We start from the raw sequence: 20297 nt of genomic DNA on the forward strand, positions 1-20297 counted from the left end.
TGTAGGAGAAATTGCTGTGTCCCCTCTACACCTCAGTGTAACGCAGCTGAGATGCCTGTCAGCCCATCCACACCAAATTCTGCTGAAAACAGAAGTGCTAAAATCTTAAACCAGCCACCGTCCTCTTCGTAGAACCGAAAAAAGAGGAACAGTTGCGTAACAGTAACCATCTGTCGCCATTACAGATTCCTAATAATTGTGTAGATTATTAAAATACAAAAAACATAATTTATGCTTACCTGATAAATTCCTTTCTCCTGTAGTGTGATCAGTCCACGGGTCATCATTACTTCTGGGATATTAACTCCTCCCCAACAGGAAGTGCAAGAGGATCACCCAGCAGAGCTGCTATATAGCTCCTCCCCTCTACGTCACACCCAGTCATTCGACCAAGAACCAACGAGAAAGGAGAAGCTAAAGGGTGCAGTGGTGACTGGAGTATAATTTAAAAATTTAGACCTGCCATAAAAAACAGGGCGGGCCGTGGACTGATCACACTACAGGAGAAAGGAATTTATCAGGTAAGCATAAATTATGTTTTCTCCTGTTAAGTATGATCAGTCCACGGGTCATCATTACTTCTGGGATACCAATACCAAAGCAAAAGTACACGGATGACGGGAGGGATAGGCAGGATCTTTATACAGAAGGAACCACTGCCTGAAGAACCTTTCTCCCAAAAATAGCCTCCGAAGAAGCAAAAGTGTCAAATTTGTAAAATTTGGAAAAAGTATGAAGCGAAGACCAAGTTGCAGCCTTGCAAATCTGTTCAACAGAGGCCTCATTCTTAAAGGCCCAAGTGGAAGCCACAGCTATAGTGGAATGAGCTGTAATTCTTTCAGGAGGCTGCTGTCCAGCAGTCTCATAGGCTAAACGTATTATGCTACGAAGCCAAAAAGAGAGAGAGGTAGCCGAAGCTTTTTGACCTCTCCTCTGACCAGAGTAAATGACAAACAGGGAAGATGTTTGTCGAAAATCTTTAGTTGCCTGTAAATAAAATTTTTGGGCACGAACTACATCTAGATTGTGCAGAAGTCGTTCCTTCTTTGAGGAAGGATTAGGACACAAGGATGGAACAACAATCTCCTGATAGATATTCCTGTTAGTGACTACCTTAGGTAAGAACCCAGGTTTAGTACGCAGAACTACCTTATCCGAGTGAAAAATCAGATAAGGAGAATCACAATGTAAGGCTGATAACTCAGAGACTCTTCGAGCCGAGGAAATAGCCATTAAGAATAGAACTTTCCAAGATAACAATTTTATATCAACTGAATGAAGGGGTTCAAACGGAACACCCTGTAAAACGTTAAGAACAAGGTTTAAACTCCATGGCGGAGCAACAGTTTTAAACACAGGCTTAATCCTGGCCAAAGCCTGACAAAAAGCCTGAACGTCTGGAACTTCTGACAGACGTTTGTGTAACAAAAACAGAATTTATGTTTACCTGATAAATTACTTTCTCCAACGGTGTGTCCGGTCCACGGCGTCATCCTTACTTGTGGGATATTCTCTTCCCCAACAGGAAATGGCAAAGAGCCCAGCAAAGCTGGTCACATGATCCCTCCTAGGCTCCGCCTACCCCAGTCATTCGACCGACGTTAAGGAGGAATATTAGCATAGGAGAAACCATATGGTACCGTGGTGACTGTAGTTAAAGAAAATAAATTATCAGACCTGATTAAAAAAACCAGGGCGGGCCGTGGACCGGACACACCGTTGGAGAAAGTAATTTATCAGGTAAACATAAATTCTGTTTTCTCCAACAAAGGTGTGTCCGGTCCACGGCGTCATCCTTACTTGTGGGAACCAATACCAAAGCTTTAGGACACGGATGAAGGGAGGGAGCAAATCAGGTCACCTAAATGGAAGGCACCACGGCTTGCAAAACCTTTCTCCCAAAAATAGCCTCAGAAGAAGCAAAAGTATCAAACTTGTAAAATTTGGTAAAAGTGTGCAGTGAAGACCAAGTCGCTGCCCTACATATCTGATCAACAGAAGCCTCGTTCTTGAAGGCCCATGTGGAAGCCACAGCCCTAGTGGAATGAGCCGTGATTCTTTCGGGAGGCTGCCGTCCGGCAGTCTCGTAAGCCAATCTGATGATGCTTTTAATCCAAAAAGAGAGAGAGGTAGAAGTTGCTTTTTGACCTCTCCTTTTACCGGAATAAACAACAAACAAGGAAGATGTTTGTCTAAAATCCTTTGTAGCGTCTAAATAGAATTTTAGAGCGCGAACAACATCCAAATTGTGCAACAAACGTTCCTTCTTTGAAACTGGTTTCGGACACAGAGAAGGTACGATAATCTCCTGGTTAATGTTTTTGTTAGAAACAACTTTAGGAAGAAAACCAGGTTTAGTACGTAAAACCACCTTATCTGCATGGAACACCAGATAAGGAGGAGAACACTGCAGAGCAGATAATTCTGAAACTCTTCTAGCAGAAGAAATTGCAACCAAAAACAAAACTTTCCAAGATAATAACTTAATATCAACGGAATGTAAGGGTTCAAACGGAACCCCCTGAAGAACTGAAAGAACTAAGTTGAGACTCCAAGGAGGAGTCAAAGGTTTGTAAACAGGCTTAATTCTAACCAGAGCCTGAACAAAGGCTTGAACATCTGGCACAGCTGCCAGCTTTTTGTGAAGTAACACAGACAAGGCAGAAATCTGTCCCTTCAGGGAACTAGCAGATAATCCTTTTTCCAATCCTTCTTGAAGGAAGGATAGAATCTTAGGAATCTTAACCTTGTCCCAAGGGAATCCTTTAGATTCACACCAACAGATATATTTTTTCCAAATTTTGTGGTAAATCTTTCTAGTTACAGGCTTTCTGGCCTGAACAAGAGTATCGATAACAGAATCTGAGAACCCTCGCTTCGATAAGATCAAGCGTTCAATCTCCAAGCAGTCAGCTGGAGTGAAACCAGATTCGGATGTTCGAACGGACCCTGAACAAGAAGGTCTCGTCTCAAAGGTAGCTTCCAAGGTGGAGCCGATGACATATTCACCAGATCTGCATACCAAGTCCTGCGTGGCCACGCAGGAGCTATCAAGATCACCGACGCCCTCTCCTGATTGATCCTGGCTACCAGCCTGGGGATGAGAGGAAACGGCGGGAACACATAAGCTAGTTTGAAGGTCCAAGGTGCTACTAGTGCATCCACTAGAGCCGCCTTGGGATCCCTGGATCTGGACCCGTAGCAAGGAACTTTGAAGTTCTGACGAGAGGCCATCAGATCCATGTCTGGAATGCCCCACAGCTGAGTGACTTGGGCAAAGATTTCCGGATGGAGTTCCCACTCCCCCGGATGCAATGTCTGACGACTCAGAAAATCCGCTTCCCAATTTTCCACTCCTGGGATGTGGATAGCAGACAGGTGGCAGGAGTGAGACTCCGCCCATAGAATGATTTTGGTCACTTCTTCCATCGCTAGGGAACTCCTTGTTCCCCCCTGATGGTTGATGTACGCAACAGTTGTCATGTTGTCTGATTGAAACCGTATGAACTTGGCGCTCGCTAGCTGAGGCCAAGCCTTGAGAGCATTGAATATCGCTCTCAGTTCCAGAATATTTATCGGTAGAAGAGATTCTTCCCGAGACCAAAGACCCTGAGCTTTCAGGGATCCCCAGACCGCGCCCCAGCCCATCAGACTGGCGTCGGTCGTGACGATGACCCACTCCGGTCTGCGGAATGTCATCCCTTGTGACAGGTTGTCCAGGGACAGCCACCAACGGAGTGAGTCTCTGGTCCTCTGATTTACTTGTATCTTCGGAGACAAGTCTGTATAGTCCCCATTCCACTGACTGAGCATGCACAGTTGTAATGGTCTTAGATGAATGCGCGCAAAAGGAACTATGTCCATTGCCGCTACCATCAAACCGATCACTTCCATGCACTGCGCTATGGAAGGAAGAGGAACGGAATGAAGTATCCGACAAGAGTCTAGAAGTTTTGTTTTTCTGGCCTCTGTCAGAAAAATCCTCATTTCTAAGGAGTCTATTATTGTTCCCAAGAAGGGAACCCTTGTTGACGGAGATAGAGAACTCTTTTCCACGTTCACTTTCCATCCGTGAGATCTGAGAAAGGCCAGGACAATGTCCGTGTGAGCCTTTGCTTGAGGAAGGGACGACGCTTGAATCAGAATGTCGTCCAAGTAAGGTACTACAGCAATGCCCCTTGGTCTTAGCACAGCTAGAAGGGACCCTAGTACCTTTGTGAAAATCCTTGGAGCAGTGGCTAATCCGAAAGGAAGCGCCACGAACTGGTAATGCTTGTCCAGGAATGCGAACCTTAGGAACCGATGATGTTCCTTGTGGATAGGAATATGTAGATACGCATCCTTTAAATCCACTGTGGTCATGAATTGACCTTCCTGGATGGAAGGAAGAATAGTTTGAATGGTTTCCATCTTGAACGATGGAACCTTGAGAAACTTGTTTAAGATCTTGAGATCTAAGATTGGTCTGAACGTTCCCTCTTTTTTGGGAACTATGAACAGATTGGAGTAAAACCCCATCCCTTGTTCTCTTAATGGAACAGGATGAATCACTCCCATTTTTAACAGGTCTTCTACACAATGTAAGAATGCCTGTCTTTTTATGTGGTCTGAAGACAACTGAGACCTGTGGAACCTCCCCCTTGGGGGAAGCCCCTTGAATTCCAGAAGATAACCTTGGGAGACTATTTCTAGCGCCCAAGGATCCAGAACATCTCTTGCCCAAGCCTGAGCGAAGAGAGAGAGTCTGCCCCCCACCAGATCCGGTCCCGGATCGGGGGCCAACATTTCATGCTGTCTTGGTAGCAGTGGCAGGTTTCTTGGCCTGCTTTCCCTTGTTCCAGCCTTGCATTGGTCTCCAAGCTGGCTTGGCTTGAGAAGTATTACCCTCTTGCTTAGAGGACGTAGCACTTTGGGCTGGTCCATTTCTACAAAAGGGACGAAAATTAGGTTTATTTTTTGCCTTGAAAGGCCGATCCTGAGGAAGGGCGTGGCCCTTACCCCCAGTGATATCAGAGATAATCTCTTTCAAGTCAGGGCCAAACAGCGTTTTCCCCTTGAAAGGAATGTTAAGTAGCTTGTTCTTGGAAGACGCATCAGCTGACCAAGATTTCAACCAAAGCGCTCTGCGCGCCACAATAGCAAACCCAGAATTCTTAGCCGCTAACCTAGCCAATTGCAAAGTGGCGTCTAGGGTGAAAGAATTAGCCAATTTGAGAGCATTGATTCTGTCCATAATCTCCTCATAAGGAGGAGAATCACTATCGACCGCCTTTATCAGCTCATCGAACCAGAAACATGCGGCTGTAGCTACAGGGACAATGCATGAAATTGGTTGTAGAAGGTAACCCTGCTGAACAAACATCTTTTTAAGTAAACCTTCTAATTTTTTATCCATAGGATCTTTGAAAGCACAACTATCCTCTATGGGTATAGTGGTGCGTTTGTTTAAAGTGGAAACCGCTCCCTCGACCTTGGGGACTGTCTGCCATAAGTCCTTTCTGGGGTCGACCATAGGAAACAATTTTTTAAATATGGGGGGAGGGACGAAAGGAATACCGGGCCTTTCCCATTCTTTATTAACAATGTCCGCCACCCGCTTGGGTATAGGAAAAGCTTCTGGGAGCCCCGGGACCTCTAGGAACTTGTCCATTTTACATAGTTTCTCTGGGATGACCAACTTGTCACAATCATCCAGAGTGGATAATACCTCCTTAAGCAGAATGCGGAGATGTTCCAACTTAAATTTAAACGTAATCACATCAGGTTCAGCTTGTTGAGAAATGTTCCCAGAATCAGTAATTTCTCCCTCAGACAAAACCTCCCTGGCCCCATCAGACTGGGTTAGGGGCCCTTCAGAACCATTATTATCAGCGTCGTCATGCTCTTCAGTATCTAAAACAGAGCAGTCGCGCTTACGCTGATAAGTGTTCATTTTGGCTAAAATGTTTTTGACAGAATTATCCATTACAGCCGTTAATTGTTGCATAGTAAGGAGTATTGGCGCGCTAGATGTACTAGGGGCCTCCTGAGTGGGCAAGACTCGTGTAGACGAAGGAGGGAATGATGCAGTACCATGCTTACTCCCCTCACTTGAGGAATCATCTTGGGCATCATTGTCATTGTCACATAAATCACATTTATTTAAATGAATGGGAATTCTGGCTTCCCCACATTCAGAACACAGTCTATCTGGTAGTTCAGACATGTTAAACAGGCATAAACTTGATAACAAAGTACAAAAAACGTTTTAAAATAAAACCGTTACTGTCACTTTAAATTTTAAACTGAACACACTTTATTACTGCAATTGCGAAAAAACATGAAGGAATTGTTCAAAATTCTCCAAATTTTCACCACAGTGTCTTAAAGCCTTCAAAGTATTGCACACCAAATTTGGAAGCTTTAACCCTTAAAATAACGGAACCGGAGCCGTTTTTAACTTTAACCCCTTTACAGTCCCTGGTATCTGCTTTGCTGAGACCCAACCAAGCCCAAAGGGGAATACGATACCAAATGACGCCTTCAGAAAGTCTTTTCTAAGTATCAGAGCTCCTCTCACATGCGACTGCATGTCATGCCTCTCAAAAACAAGTGCGCAACACCGGCGCGAAAATGAGGCTCTGCCTATGATTTGGGAAAGCCCCTAAAGAATAAGGTGTCTAAAACAGTGCCTGCCGATATTATTATATCAAAATACCCAGAATAAATGATTCCTCAAGGCTAAATATGTGTTAATAATGAATCGATTTAGCCCAGAAAAAGTCTACAGTCTTAATAAGCCCTTGTGAAGCCCTTATTTACGATCTTAATAAACATGGCTTACCGGATCCCATAGGGAAAATGACAGCTTCCAGCATTACATCGTCTTGTTAGAATATGTCATACCTCAAGCAGCAAGAGACTGCTCACTGTTCCCCCAACTGAAGTTAATTGCTCTCAACAGTCCTGTGTGGAACAGCCATGGATTTTAGTGACGGTTGCTAAAATCATTTTCCTCATACAAACAGAAATCTTCATCTCTTTTCTGTTTCTGAGTAAATAGTACATACCAGCACTATTTCAAAATAACAAACTCTTGATTGAATAATAAAAACTACAGTTAAACACTAAAAAACTCTAAGCCATCTCCGTGGAGATGTTGCCTGTACAACGGCAAAGAGAATGACTGGGGTAGGCGGAGCCTAGGAGGGATCATGTGACCAGCTTTGCTGGGCTCTTTGCCATTTCCTGTTGGGGAAGAGAATATCCCACAAGTAAGGATGACGCCGTGGACCGGACACACCTATGTTGGAGAAATGGACAGAGCTGAGATCTGTCCCTTTAAAGAACTAGCGGATAAACCCTTTTCTAAACCCTCTTGTAGAAAAGACAATATCCTAGGAATCCTAACCTTACTCCAAGAGTAACCTTTGGATTCGCACCAATACAGGTATTTACGCCATATTTTATGATAAATCTTTCTGGTAACAGGTTTCCTAGCCTGTATCAGGGTATCAATTACTGACTCAGAGAATCCACGCTTTGATAAAATCAAGCGTTCAATCTCCAGGCAGTCAGCTTCAGAGAAATTAGATTTTGATGTTTGAAAGGACCCTGAATCAGAAGGTCCTGTCTCAGAGGCAGAGACCAAGGTGGACAGGATGACATGTCCACTAGATCTGCATACCAAGTCCTGCGTGGCCATGCAGGCGCTATTAGAATCACTGATGCTCTCTCCTGTTTGATTCTGGCAATCAATCGAGGAAGCATCGGGAAGGGTGGAAACACATAAGCCATCCCGAAGGTCCAAGGTGCTGTCAAAGCATCTATCAGAACCGCTCCCGGATCCCTGGATCTGGACCCGTAACAAGGAAGCTTGGCGTTCCGTCGAGACGCCATGAGATCTATCTCTGGTTTGCCCCAACGTCGAAGTATTTGGGCAAAGACCTCCGGATGAAGTTCCCACTCACCCGGATGAAAAGTCTGACGACTTAGGAAATCCGCCTCCCAGTTCTCCACTCCCGGGATGTGGATTGCTGACAGGTGGCAAGAGTGAGACTCTGCCCAGCGAATTATCTTTGATACTTCCATCATAGCTAGGGAGCTTCTTGTCCCTCCCTGATGGTTGATGTAAGCTACAGTCGTGATGTTGTCCGACTGAAACCTGATGAACCCCCGAGTTGTTAACTGGGGCCAAGCCAGAAGGGCATTGAGAACTGCTCTCAATTCCAGAATGTTTATTGGCAGGAGACTCTCCTCCTGAGTCCATGATCCCTGAGCCTTCAGGGAATTCCAGACAGCGCCCCAACCTAACAGGCTGGCGTCTGTTGTTACAATTGTCCAATTTGGCCTGCTGAATGGCATCCCCTTGGACAGATGTGGCCGAGAAAGCCACCACAGAAGAGAATTCCCGGTCTCTTGATCCAGATTCAGAGTGGGGGACAAGTCTGAGTAATCCCCATTCCACTGACTTAGCATGCACAATTGCAGCGGTCTGAGGTGTAGGCGTGCAAAGGGGACTATGTCCATTGCCGCTACCATTAAGCCGATCACCTCCATACATTGAGCCACTGACGGGTGTTGAATGGAATGAAGGGCACGGCAGGCGTTTTGAAGTTTTGTTAACCTGTCTTCTGTCAGGTAAATCTTCATTTCTACAGAATCTATAAGAGTCCCCAAGAAGGGAACTGTTGTGAGTGGAACGAGAGAACTCTTCTTTTCGTTTACCTTCCACCCATGCGATCTTAGAAATGCCAGTACAAACTCTGTATGAGACTTGGCAGTTTGAAAGCTTGAAGCTTGAATCAGAATGTCGTCTAGGTATGGAGCTACCGAGATTCCTCGCGGTCTTAGTACCGCCAGAAGAGCCCCCAGAACCTTTGTGAAGATTCTTGGAGCCGTAGCCAACCCGAATGGAAGAGCTACAAACTGGTAATGCCCGTCTAGGAAGGCAAACCTTAGATACCGGAAATGATCTCTGTGAATCGGTATGTGAAGGTAAGCATCCTTTAAATCCACTGTGGTCATGTACTGACCCTTTTGGATCATGGGTAGGATTGTCCGAATAGTTTCCATTTTGAACGATGGAACTCTTAGGAATTTGTTTAGGATCTTTAAATCCAAGATTGGTCTGAAGGTTCCTTCTTTCTTGGGAACCACAAACAGATTTGAGTAAAACCCCTGTCCGTGTTCCGACCGCGGAACCGGATGGATCACACCCATTAATAAAAGATCTTGTACACAGCGTAGAAACGCCTCTTTCTTTATTTGGTTTGTTGACAACCTTGACAGATGGAATCTCCCTTTTGGGGGAGAGGATTTGAAGTCCAGAAGATATCCCTGAGATATGATCTCTAACGCCCAGGGATCCTGGACATCTCTTGCCCAAGCCTGGGCAAAGAGAGAAAGTCTGCCCCCCACTAGATCCGGTCCCGGATCGGGGGCCCTCAATTCATGCTGTCTTAGGGGCAGCAGCAGGTTTTCTGGCCTGCTTGCCCTTGTTCCAGGACTGGTTAGGTCTCCAGCCTTGTCTGTAGCGAGCAACAGCTCCTTCCTGTTTTGGTGCAGAGGAAGTTGATGCTGCTCCTGTCTTGAAATTAGACTGTCTAGCCTTCGGCTTGGCTCTGTCTTGAGGCAGGGCGTGGCCTTTACCTCCTGTAATGTCAGCGATAATTTCCTTCAAACCGGGCCCGAATAAGGTCTGCCCTTTGAAAGGTATGTTGAGTAACTTAGATTTAGAAGTAACATCAGCTGACCAGGATTTTAGCCACAGTGCTCTGCGTGCCTGAATGGCGAATCCGGAATTCTTAGCCGTAAGTTTAGTTAAATGTACAACGGCATCTGAAACAAATGAATTAGCTAGCTTAATTGTTTTAAGCTTGTTTGAAATTTCCTCTATAGTTATTGAGTCAAGAGTCTCTTCCAGGGACTCGGACCAAAAGGCTGATGCGGCCGTGACAGACGCAATACATGCAAGAGGTTGTAATATAAAACCTTGTTGAACAAACATTTTCTTAAGGTAACCTTCTAATTTTTTATCCATTGGATCAGAAAAAGCACAGCTATCCTCCACCGGGATAGTGGTACGCTTAGCCAGAGTCGAAACCGCTCCCTCCACCTTAGGGATCGTCTGCCATAAGTCCCGTGTGGTGGCGTCTATTGGAAACATTTTTCTAAATACAGGAGGGGGGGAAAAGGGCACACCGGGCCTATCCCACTCCTTAGTAATTATCTCTGTAAGCCTCTTAGGTATAGGAAATACGTCAGTACTCGCCGGTACCGCATAGTATCTATCCAGCCTACATAATTTCTCTGGAATTGCAACGGTGTTACAATCATTCAGAGCCGCTAATACCTCCCCTAACAGTACGCAGAGGTTATCAAGCTTAAACTTAAAGTTAGAAATGTCTGAATCCACTCTAATGGGATCAGAACCGTCACCTGCAGATTGAAGCTCTCCGTCCTCATGTTCCGCATACTGTGACCCAGTATCTGACATGGCCCTAGTATTATCAGCGCACTCTGTTCTCACCCCAGAGTGGTCCCGCTTCCCTCTAAGTTCTGGTAATTTTGACAAAACCTCAGTCATAACATTAGCCATGTCCTGCAATGTGATTTGTAATGGCCGCCCTGATGTACTCGGCGCTACAATATCACGCACCCCCCGAGCGGGAGATGCAGGTACTGACACGTGAGGGGAGTTAGACGGCATAACTTTCCTCTCGTTGTCTGGTGAAAGCTGTTCAATTTGTACAGATTGACTTTTATTTAAAGTAGCATCAATACAATTAGTACATAAATTTCTATTGGGCTCCACTTTGGCTTTAGCACATATAGCACAGAGATATTCCTCTGAGTCAGACATGTTAAACACACTAGCAAATAACCAGCAAACTTGGAAATACTTTTCAATTCACTTTTATAAATAGTATGCAAAAACGCACTTTGCCTTTAAGAAGCACAGAAGGATATGACAGTTGAGTACAATAAAACAGATAATTTTATGAAAAACAAACTTTTTTCTCAGTAAAAATACAATCTTAGCAAAGGATTGCTCCCATTAGTAATGGATAACTAGCCCTTTAATAGCAGAAAAAAAAGTACAGAATGTAACGTTTTTTTATCACAGTCAAGCACAATCTCACAGGTCTGCTGTGAGTGATTACCTCCCTCAAAATAACTTTTGAAGACCCCTGAGCTCTGTAGACGAACCGGATCATGCAGGGAAGAAGAACAGACTTGTGACTGAATTTCTGATGCGTAGTAAAAGCGCCAAATTCAGCCCCTCCCCCTCACACACAACAGTGAGGGAGATCAGTAAACTGTCATAAATCCAACAAAATGCCCGCAAAGTGGATAAAACTAATGCCCAAATAAGTTTTCACCCAGTACCTCAGAAATATAAACGATTTTACATGCCAGCAAAAACGTTTCACATCAATAAATGTATTTGTCATAAAAAGCCTGCTGCAAGCCGTTTTAACTGCAAAATAGGCTAAAGTTTTATGTAAACAGTATTATTTCAGTGAAATGCCATTCCCCAGAATACTGAAGTGAAAATATACATACATGACAGCCTGATACCAGTTGCTACCACTGCATTTAAGGCTGAACTTACTTTATATAGGTATTTGCAGTATTTTCTAGTCAATTCCATTCTCAGAAAATAATATGCTGCTACATACCTCTTTGCAGGTGAACCTGCCCGCTGTCCCCTGATCTGAAGTTTACCTCACTCCTCAGATGGCCGAGAACAGCAACATGATCTTAACTACTCCGGTTAAAATCATACAGAAAAAACTCAGGTAGATTCTTCTTCAAATTCTCCCTGAGAAGGAACAACACACTCCGGTGCTGTTTTAAAATAACAAACTTTTGATTGAAGTTATAAAAACTAAGTATAATCACCACAGTCCTCTCACACATCCTATCTATTAGTTGGGTGCAAGAGAATGACTGGGTGTGACGTAGAGGGGAGGAGCTATATAGCAGCTCTGCTGGGTGATCCTCTTGCACTTCCTGTTGGGGAGGAGTTAATATCCCAGAAGTAATGATGACCCGTGGACTGATCACACTTAACAGGAGAAAAAACCTACGCACTGAGCCTGCTCTAATGCTCATGTAACAGAGATCAACATGTAATCTCCTGGTCGGTTAAAATTATGTTATGAAACCGCCGGGAGATGAGGGACAAGTCGCCTTTTCAGCCCTAGTGCCTGCTTAGAAGTTTGCGTAGTATCTCCTAACAAAAAGGAGAATCTATGTTAATGAGGCTTAATAAAATAATAAAGCCAAAAACTGTCAAAGTGACCCCTAAAACAATAGGAGTATTTATTCCTGAATAATAATGAGGCTTTGGAATAAAATGATACAGTGTCCAAACTTTTATCTGAGATTCCCAACCCCAGACAAAAAGTTAGCACTTACCTCATCTTCTGCCTGACAGGAAGGCAGATCCCAGGTTTAAGAGGTCCTCTCCCTCCTATTGACCTGCGGAAAACATGGCATGCTGAGTAATCCTTTTCCTCAGACTAAGGCATACAGGGCAGCAAAACACATGGGAGGCACAGTGAGAATTATGTCCCACAAGTTTCCATTACTCTAAAGCCACTAAAAGCTCTACTGAAGAGACTGATATGGACTACGGCTACACCCTAGAACAAAGCAGCAGTCTATGGCACTACTTTAAAAATAATAAACTCTTTATTGAAGAATCTAATCTAACACCTTACTTTACCTCTTCCTATCACTAAAGTAGGCAAAGAGAATGACTGGGGTGGGAGGGAAGGGAGGAGCTATTTAACAGCTCTGCTGTAAAGCTCTTTGCCTCCTCCTGCTGACCAGGAGGTGAATATCCCTTTAGTAATTAAGATGACTCATCATGTCTTAAAAAAGAAATACATTGCTTAAATACTATATTAAGTGTCTATGCACCTTGTCCAATAGCGGTTTGTAATACAGTAAAATAGCAGATTAATCCCGCAGTTGTGACTGTTAGACTCGTAGTGGTGAATAATACTGTCAGTTAACAATAATGCCTGAGGTTAAATAAAACCACTCCTGAAAAGGTGCTAGATGCTTAGACTTGTAGCGTTAAAAGCAGAGCAAAGTATCAAAAAATATAGTCAACTCTCCTCCATATATATATTGCTTGTTACTCAGTTACTATAATCAGTGCTCAAGAAATCCGTTTAAAAATTTGGAGCCAGTAAGAATAATTAGGAGCCAGACAGTGATAGTTGAATATAGATAAAAACACAAAAAGTTAGGAGCCAGGGGTAAAATTCTAGGAGTAAGTGGCTCCCTGGCTCCTGGGTTTGTCAAGCCCTGCTATAAACGCAGCATATTCAGCACCAATACATAAACACTCAGGACTCACCGCAAGCCAGAACTCCTCATACTGCGCACAAGCCACCAAACAGCGTTCAAACAGCATCACTATGCGCTCATGTTTTCCCTGAGACATTTCAAACTCCAGATATTTCCTCCAATTCTGCAACTGCGCTCTTTCCAATGGGGCCACATGGAAATAAGGCCGGTCGATCTGGAAGAAATTGATGTAGCGAATGGTGATTACAGCATTTAAGTACTATGTTGAAGACATTTTCCAGAGCGAGCACAAGTCTCATGTACTTACTTTCTCTTCAAAATTGTAGCGTTTCTTAACTTCAGTTTCATTTTGGAGAAATAACTGCTCCCTGATAGTAAAGATTTGATCTTGAATCTTCTTCCTTTCCTCATCCTATGACATCATAAAAAACATGTAACTCACTGGGTGACAAGACACTTCATCGCTTTCCCACCCCACCTCTTTCCTTTATACGTTCATACCGCAATCTTTTTGCAGGTATTAGAATGTCCCTTCTAGATTAAAAAGTAAGTTACAGCGCAACATTATCAGAAGTAATCAATTAAAGACCATCTAAATTATTGCTTAAATTCCAGCCCTGTTTTAAAAAAAAATTCCCATCACTTTAAAGATGGAACGTGACTGGATTGAGAGGACATTAAATTCATACTAATGCGTGCAATGTTAGCAAAATGTTGTACATGTTTAGGTGTATCATGACTACTTTCTACTGTTTTACAAATCCTGTATTTTATCTTATGTTGTAAAAATAATAAAAATGAAGACAAAAACATAATTTATGCTTACCTGATAAATTCCTTTCTTCTGTTGTGTGATCAGTCCACGGGTCATCATTACTTCTGGGATATAACTCCTCCCCAACAGGAAATGCAAGAGGATTCACCCAGCAGAGCTGCATATAGCTCCTCCCCTCTACGTCAGTCCCAGTCATTCGACCAAGAATCAACGAGAAAGGAGTAACCAAGGGTGAAGTGGTGACTGGAGTATAATTTAAAAGATATTTACCTGCCTTAAAACAGGGCGGGCCGTGGACTGATCACACAACAGAAGAAAGGAATTTATCAGGTAAGCATAAATTATGTTTTCTTCTGTTATGTGTGATCAGTCCACGGGTCATCATTACTTCTGGGATACCAATACCAAAGCAAAAGTACACGGATGACGGGAGGGATAGGCAGGCTCATTATACAGAAGGAACCACTGCCTGAAGAACCTTTCTCCCAAAAATAGCCTCCGAAGAAGCAAAAGTATCAAATTTGTAAAATTTGGAAAAAGTATGAAGTGAAGACCAAGTTGCAGCCTTGCAAATCTGTTCAACAGAGGCCTCATTCTTAAAGGCCCAAGTGGAAGCCACAGCTCTAGTGGAGTGAGCTGTAATTCTTTCAGGAGGCTGCTGTCCAGCAGTCTCATAGGCTAAACGTATTATGCTACGAAGCCAAAAAGAGAGAGAGGTAGCAGAAGCTTTTTGACCTCTCCTCTGTCCAGAATAAACGACAAACAGGGAAGAAGTTTGGCGAAAATCTTTAGTTGCCTGCAAGTAGAACTTGAGGGCACGAACTACATCCAGATTGTGTAGAAGACGTTCCTTCTTTGAAGAAGGATTTGGACACAAGGATGGAACAACAATCTCTTGATTGATATTCCTGTTAGTGACTACCTTAGGTAAGAACCCAGGTTTAGTACGCAGAACTACCTTGTCTGAGTGAAAAATCAGATAAGGAGAATCACAATGTAAGGCTGATAACTCAGAGACTCTTCGAGCCGAGGAAATAGCCATTAAAAACAGAACTTTCCAAGATAACAATTTTATATCAATGGAATGAAGGGGTTCAAACGGAACACCCTGTAAAACGTTAAGAACTAAGTTTAAACTCCATGGCGGAGCAACAGCTTTAAACACAGGCTTGATCCTAGCTAAAGCCTGACAAAAGGCCTGGACGTCTGGATTTTCTGACAGACGCCTGTGTAACAAGATGGACAGAGCTGAAATCTGTCCCTTTAATGAACTAGCTGATAAACCCTTTTCTAAACCTTCTTGTAGAAAGGACAATATCCTAGGGATCCTAACCTTACTCCAGGAGAAACGTTTGGATTCGCACCAGTATAGGTATTTACGCCATATTTTATGGTAAATCTTTCTGGTAACAGGCTTCCTAGCCTGTATCAGAGTATCAATAACCGACTCAGAAAAACCACGTTTTGATAAAATCAAGCGTTCAATTTCCAAGCAGTCAGCTTCAGAGAAGTTAGATTTTGATGTTTGAATGGACCCTGTATCAGAAGGTCCTGTCTTAGAGGTAGAGACCAAGGCGGACAGGATGACATGTCCACTAGATCTGCATACCAAGTCCTGCGTGGTCATGCAGGCGCTATTAGAATCACTGATGCTCTCTCCTGTTTGATTTTGGCAATCAATCGAGGAAGCAGCGGGAAGGGTGGAAACACATAAGCCATCCCGAAGTTCCAAGGTGCTGTCAAAGCATCTATCAGAACCGCTCCCGGATCCCTGGATCTGGACCCGTAGTGAGGAAGTTTGGCGTTCTGGCGAGACGCCATGAGATCTATCTCTGGTTTGCCCCAACGTCGAAGTATTTGGGCAAAGACCTCCGGATGAAGTTCCCACTCCCCCGGATGAAAAGTCTGGCGACTCAAAAAATCCGCCTCCCAGTTCTCTACTCCCGGGATGTGGATTGCTGACAGGTGGCAAGAGTGAGACTCTGCCCAGCGAATTATCTTTGATACTTCCATCATTGCTAGGGAGCTTCTTGTCCCTCCCTGATGGTTGATGTAAGCTACAGTCATGATGTTGTCCGACTGAAACCTGATGAACCCCCGAGTTGTTAATTGGGGCCAAGCCAGAAGGGCATTGAGAACTGCTCTCAATTCCAGAATGTTTATTGGAAGGAGACTCTCCTCCTGATTCCATAGTCCCTGAGCCTTCAGAGAATTCCAGACAGCGCCCCAACCTAGTAGGCTGGCGTCTGTTGTTACAATTGTCCAGTCTGGCCTGCTGAATGGCATCCCCCTGGACAGGTGTGGCCGATAAAGCCACCATAGAAGAGAATTTCTGGTCTCTTGATTCAGATTCAGAGTAGGGGACAAATCTGAGTAATCCCCATTCCACTGACTTAGCATGCACAATTGCAGCGGTCTGAGGTGTAGGCGTGCAAAAGGTACTATGTCCATTGCCGCTACCATTAAGCCGATCACCTCCATGCATTGAGCTACTGACGGGTGTTGAATGGAATGAAGGACACGGCATGCATTTTGAAGCTTTGTTAACCTGTCTTCTGTCAGGTAAATCTTCATTTCTACAGAATCTATAAGAGTCCCCAAGAATGGAACTCTTGTGAGAGGAAAAAGAGAACTCTTCTTTTCGTTCACTTTCCATCCATGCGACCTTAGAAATGCCAGAACTAGCTCTGTATGAGACTTGGCAGTTTGAAAGCTTGAAGCTTGTATTAGAATGTCGTCTAGGTACGGAGCTACCGAAATCCCTCGCGGTCTTAGTACCGCCAGAAGGGCACCCAGAACCTTTGTGAAGATTCTTGGAGCCGTAGCCAATCCGAATGGAAGAGCTACAAACTGGTAGTGCCTGTCTAAGAAGGCAAACCTTAGATACCGGTGATGATCTTTGTGGATCGGTATGTGAAGGTAAGCATCTTTTAAATCCACTGTGGTCATGTACTGACCCTTTTGGATCATGGGTAAGATTGTCCGAATAGTTTCCATTTTGAACGATGGAACTCTTAGGAATTTGTTTAGAATCTTTAAATCTAAGATTGGCCTGAAAGTTCCCTCTTTTTTGGGAACCACAAACAGGTTTGAGTAGAACCCTTGTCCTTGTTCCGACCGCGGAACCGGATGGATCACACCCATTAATAACAGATCTTGTACACAGCGTAGAAACGCTTCTTTCTTTATCTGGTTTGTTGACAACCTTGACAGATGAAATCTCCCTCTTGGGGGAGATAATTTGAAGTCTAGAAGGTATCCCTGAGATATGATCTCTAGTGCCCAGGGATCCTGAACATCTCTTGCCCAGGCCTGGGCGAAGAGAGAAGTCTGCCCCCCACTAGATCCGGTCCCGGATCGGGGGCTTTCGGTTCATGCTGTCTTTGGGGCAGCAGCAGGTTTCCTGGCCTGCTTGCTCTTGTTCCAGGACTGATTAGGCTTCCAGCCTTGCCTGTAACGAGCAACAGCTCCTTCCTGTTTTGGTGCAGTGGAGGTTGATGCTGCTCCTGTTTTGAAATTCCGAAAGGGACGAAAATTAGACTGTCTAGCCTTAGCTTTGGCTTTGTCTTGAGGTAGGGCGTGGCCCTTACCTCCTGTAATGTCAGCGATAATTTCTTTCAAACCGGGCCCAAATAAAGACTGCCCCTTGAAAGGTATATTAAGTAATTTGGACTTAGAAGTAACATCAGCTGACCAGGATTTTAGCCACAGCGCCCTACGTGCCTGTATGGCGAATCCTGAGTTCTTAGCCGTAAGCTTGGTTAAATGTACTACGGCCTCCGAAATGAATGAATTAGCTAGTTTAAGGACTCTAAGCCTGTCCGTAATGTCGTCTAGCGTAGATGAACTAAGGTTCTCTTCCAGAGACTCAATCCAAAATGCTGCCGCAGCCGTAATCGGCGCGATACATGCAAGGGGTTGCAATATAAAACCTTGTTGAACAAACATTTTCTTAAGGTAACCCTCTAATTTTTTATCCATTGGATCTGAAAAAGCACAGCTATCCTCCACCGGGATAGTGGTACGCTTAGCTAAAGTAGAAACTGCTCCCTCCACCTTAGGGACCGTTTGCCATAAGTCCCGAGTGGTGGCGTCTATTGGAAACATCTTTCTAAATATTGGAGGGGGTGAGAACGGCACACCGGGTCTATCCCACTCCTTAGTAACAATTTCAGTTAGTCTCTTAGGTATAGGAAAAACGTCAGTACTCGCCGGTACCGCAAAGTATTTATCCAACCTACACAGTTTCTCTGGTATTGCAACGGTGTTACAATCATTGAGAGCTGCTAAGACCTCCCCTAGTAATACACGGAGGTTCTCCAATTTAAATTTAAAATTTGAAATATCTGAATCCAATCTGTTTGGATCAGAACCGTCACCCACAGAATGAAGCTCTCCGTCCTCATGCTCTGCAAGCTGTGACGCAGTATCAGACATGGCCCTAGTATTGTCAGCGCACTCTGTTCTCACCCCAGAGTGATCACGCTTGCCTCTTAGTTCTGGTAATTTAGACAAAACTTCAGTCATAACAGTAGCCATATCTTGTAATGTTATCTGTAATGGCCGCCCAGATGTACTAGGCGCCATAATATCACGCACCTCCCGGGCGGGAGATGCAGGTACTGCCGCGTGAGGCGAGTTAGTCGGCATAACTCTCCCCTCGCTGTTTGGTGAAATTTGTTCACATTGTACAGATTGACTTTTATTTAAAGTAGCATCAATACAGTTAGTACATAAATTTCTATTGGGCTCCACCTTGGCATTGGAACAAATGACACAGATATCTTCCTCTGAGTCAGACATGTTTAACACACTAGCAATAAACTTGCAACTTGGTTATAATCTTTTTTAGCAAAAACGTACTGTGCCTCAAAGAGGTACTAAACGATTAAATGACAGTTGAAATAATGAACTGAAAAACAGTTATAGCATCAAACTTTAAAACAACACAACTTTTAGCAAAGGTTTGTTCCCATTAGTAAAATAACAATAATTAAATTTGACATAAAAATTACAGAGCAACGTTTTTATTCACAGTCAATATAAAATTCTCACAGCTCTGCTGAGAGAATCTACCTCCCTCCAAAGAAGTTTGAAGACCCCTGAGATCTGTCAGAGATGAACCGGATCATGCAGGAAATATAAGAGTAACTGACTGGAATTTTTTGATGCGTAGCAAAGAGCGCCAAAAAACGGCCTCTCCCCCTCACACACAGCAGTGAAGAGAAACGAAACTGTCACAATTAAAAGCAAACAACTGCCAAGTGGAAAATAATGCCCAAATATTTATTCACTCAGTACCTCAGCAATGTAAACGATTCTACATTCCAGCAAAAACGTTTAACATGATAAATACTTATTAAAAAGATTAGTGACTTTTAACAGAGTAGTTCCGGTGAAATACCATCCCCAGAATACTGAAGTGTATACATACATGTCATTATAACGGTATGGCAGGATTTTCTCATCAATTCCATTCAGAAAATAAAAACTGCTACATACCTCAATGCAGATTCATCTGCCCGCTGTCCCCTGATCTGAAGCTTTTACCTCCCTCAGATGGCCGAGAACAGCAATATGATCTTAACTACTCCGGTTAAAATCATAGTAAAAAACTCTGGCAGATTCTTCCTCAAACTCTGCCAGAGAAGTAATAACACGCTCCGGTGCTATTGTAAAATAACAAACTTTTGATTGAAGTCATAAAAACTAAGTATAATCACCATAGTCCTCTCACACATCCTATCTAGTCGTTGGGTGCAAGAGAATGACTGGGACTGACGTAGAGGGGAGGAGCTATATGCAGCTCTGCTGGGTGAATCCTCTTGCATTTCCTGTTGGGGAGGAGTTATATCCCAGAAGTAATGATGACCCGTGGACTGATCACACATAACAGAAGAAATTAAATATATGTCCCAAGTAATCCCTATGTTACCACTTGTAGGCTGCACTCCTTTACCTATAAAGGGACACTCAAGTCAATATTAAACTTTAAAATTGCCTGCTCTATCCAAATCATTAAACTACTTTCCAATTTAATTCCTTTAACAAAATGTGCACAGTCTTTTTATAGTTACATTTTCAGTCACCAGCTCCTACTGAGCATGTGCAAGAATTCACAGAATATACATATGCATTTGTGATTGGCTGATGGCTGTCACATGATACAGGGGGAGTGGAAATAGACATAACTTTGAAATCTGTCAGAAAAACA

General features: G+C 43.6%; 1 protein-coding gene across 6 annotated transcripts in view; it reads right to left on the reverse strand.

Annotated features, from left to right (window-relative positions):
- The window catches only part of LOC128665868 (pre-mRNA-processing factor 39), a 727810-nt gene that overhangs the window by 646822 nt on the left and 60691 nt on the right, over positions 1–20297 (reverse strand). For all 6 annotated transcript variants that reach the window (XM_053720108.1, XM_053720111.1, XM_053720107.1 and 3 more), the window contains exons 7-8: positions 13616–13720; positions 13358–13522 (exon numbers count right to left, since the gene is read on the reverse strand). In XM_053720108.1, the coding sequence (XP_053576083.1) occupies positions 13358–13522; positions 13616–13720 (270 nt within the window). The remainder of the gene's footprint in view (positions 1–13357; positions 13523–13615; positions 13721–20297) is intronic.

Source organism: Bombina bombina, chromosome 7, assembly GCF_027579735.1.
Source record: "Bombina bombina isolate aBomBom1 chromosome 7, aBomBom1.pri, whole genome shotgun sequence".
Lineage (NCBI taxonomy): Eukaryota > Metazoa > Chordata > Amphibia > Anura > Bombinatoridae > Bombina > Bombina bombina.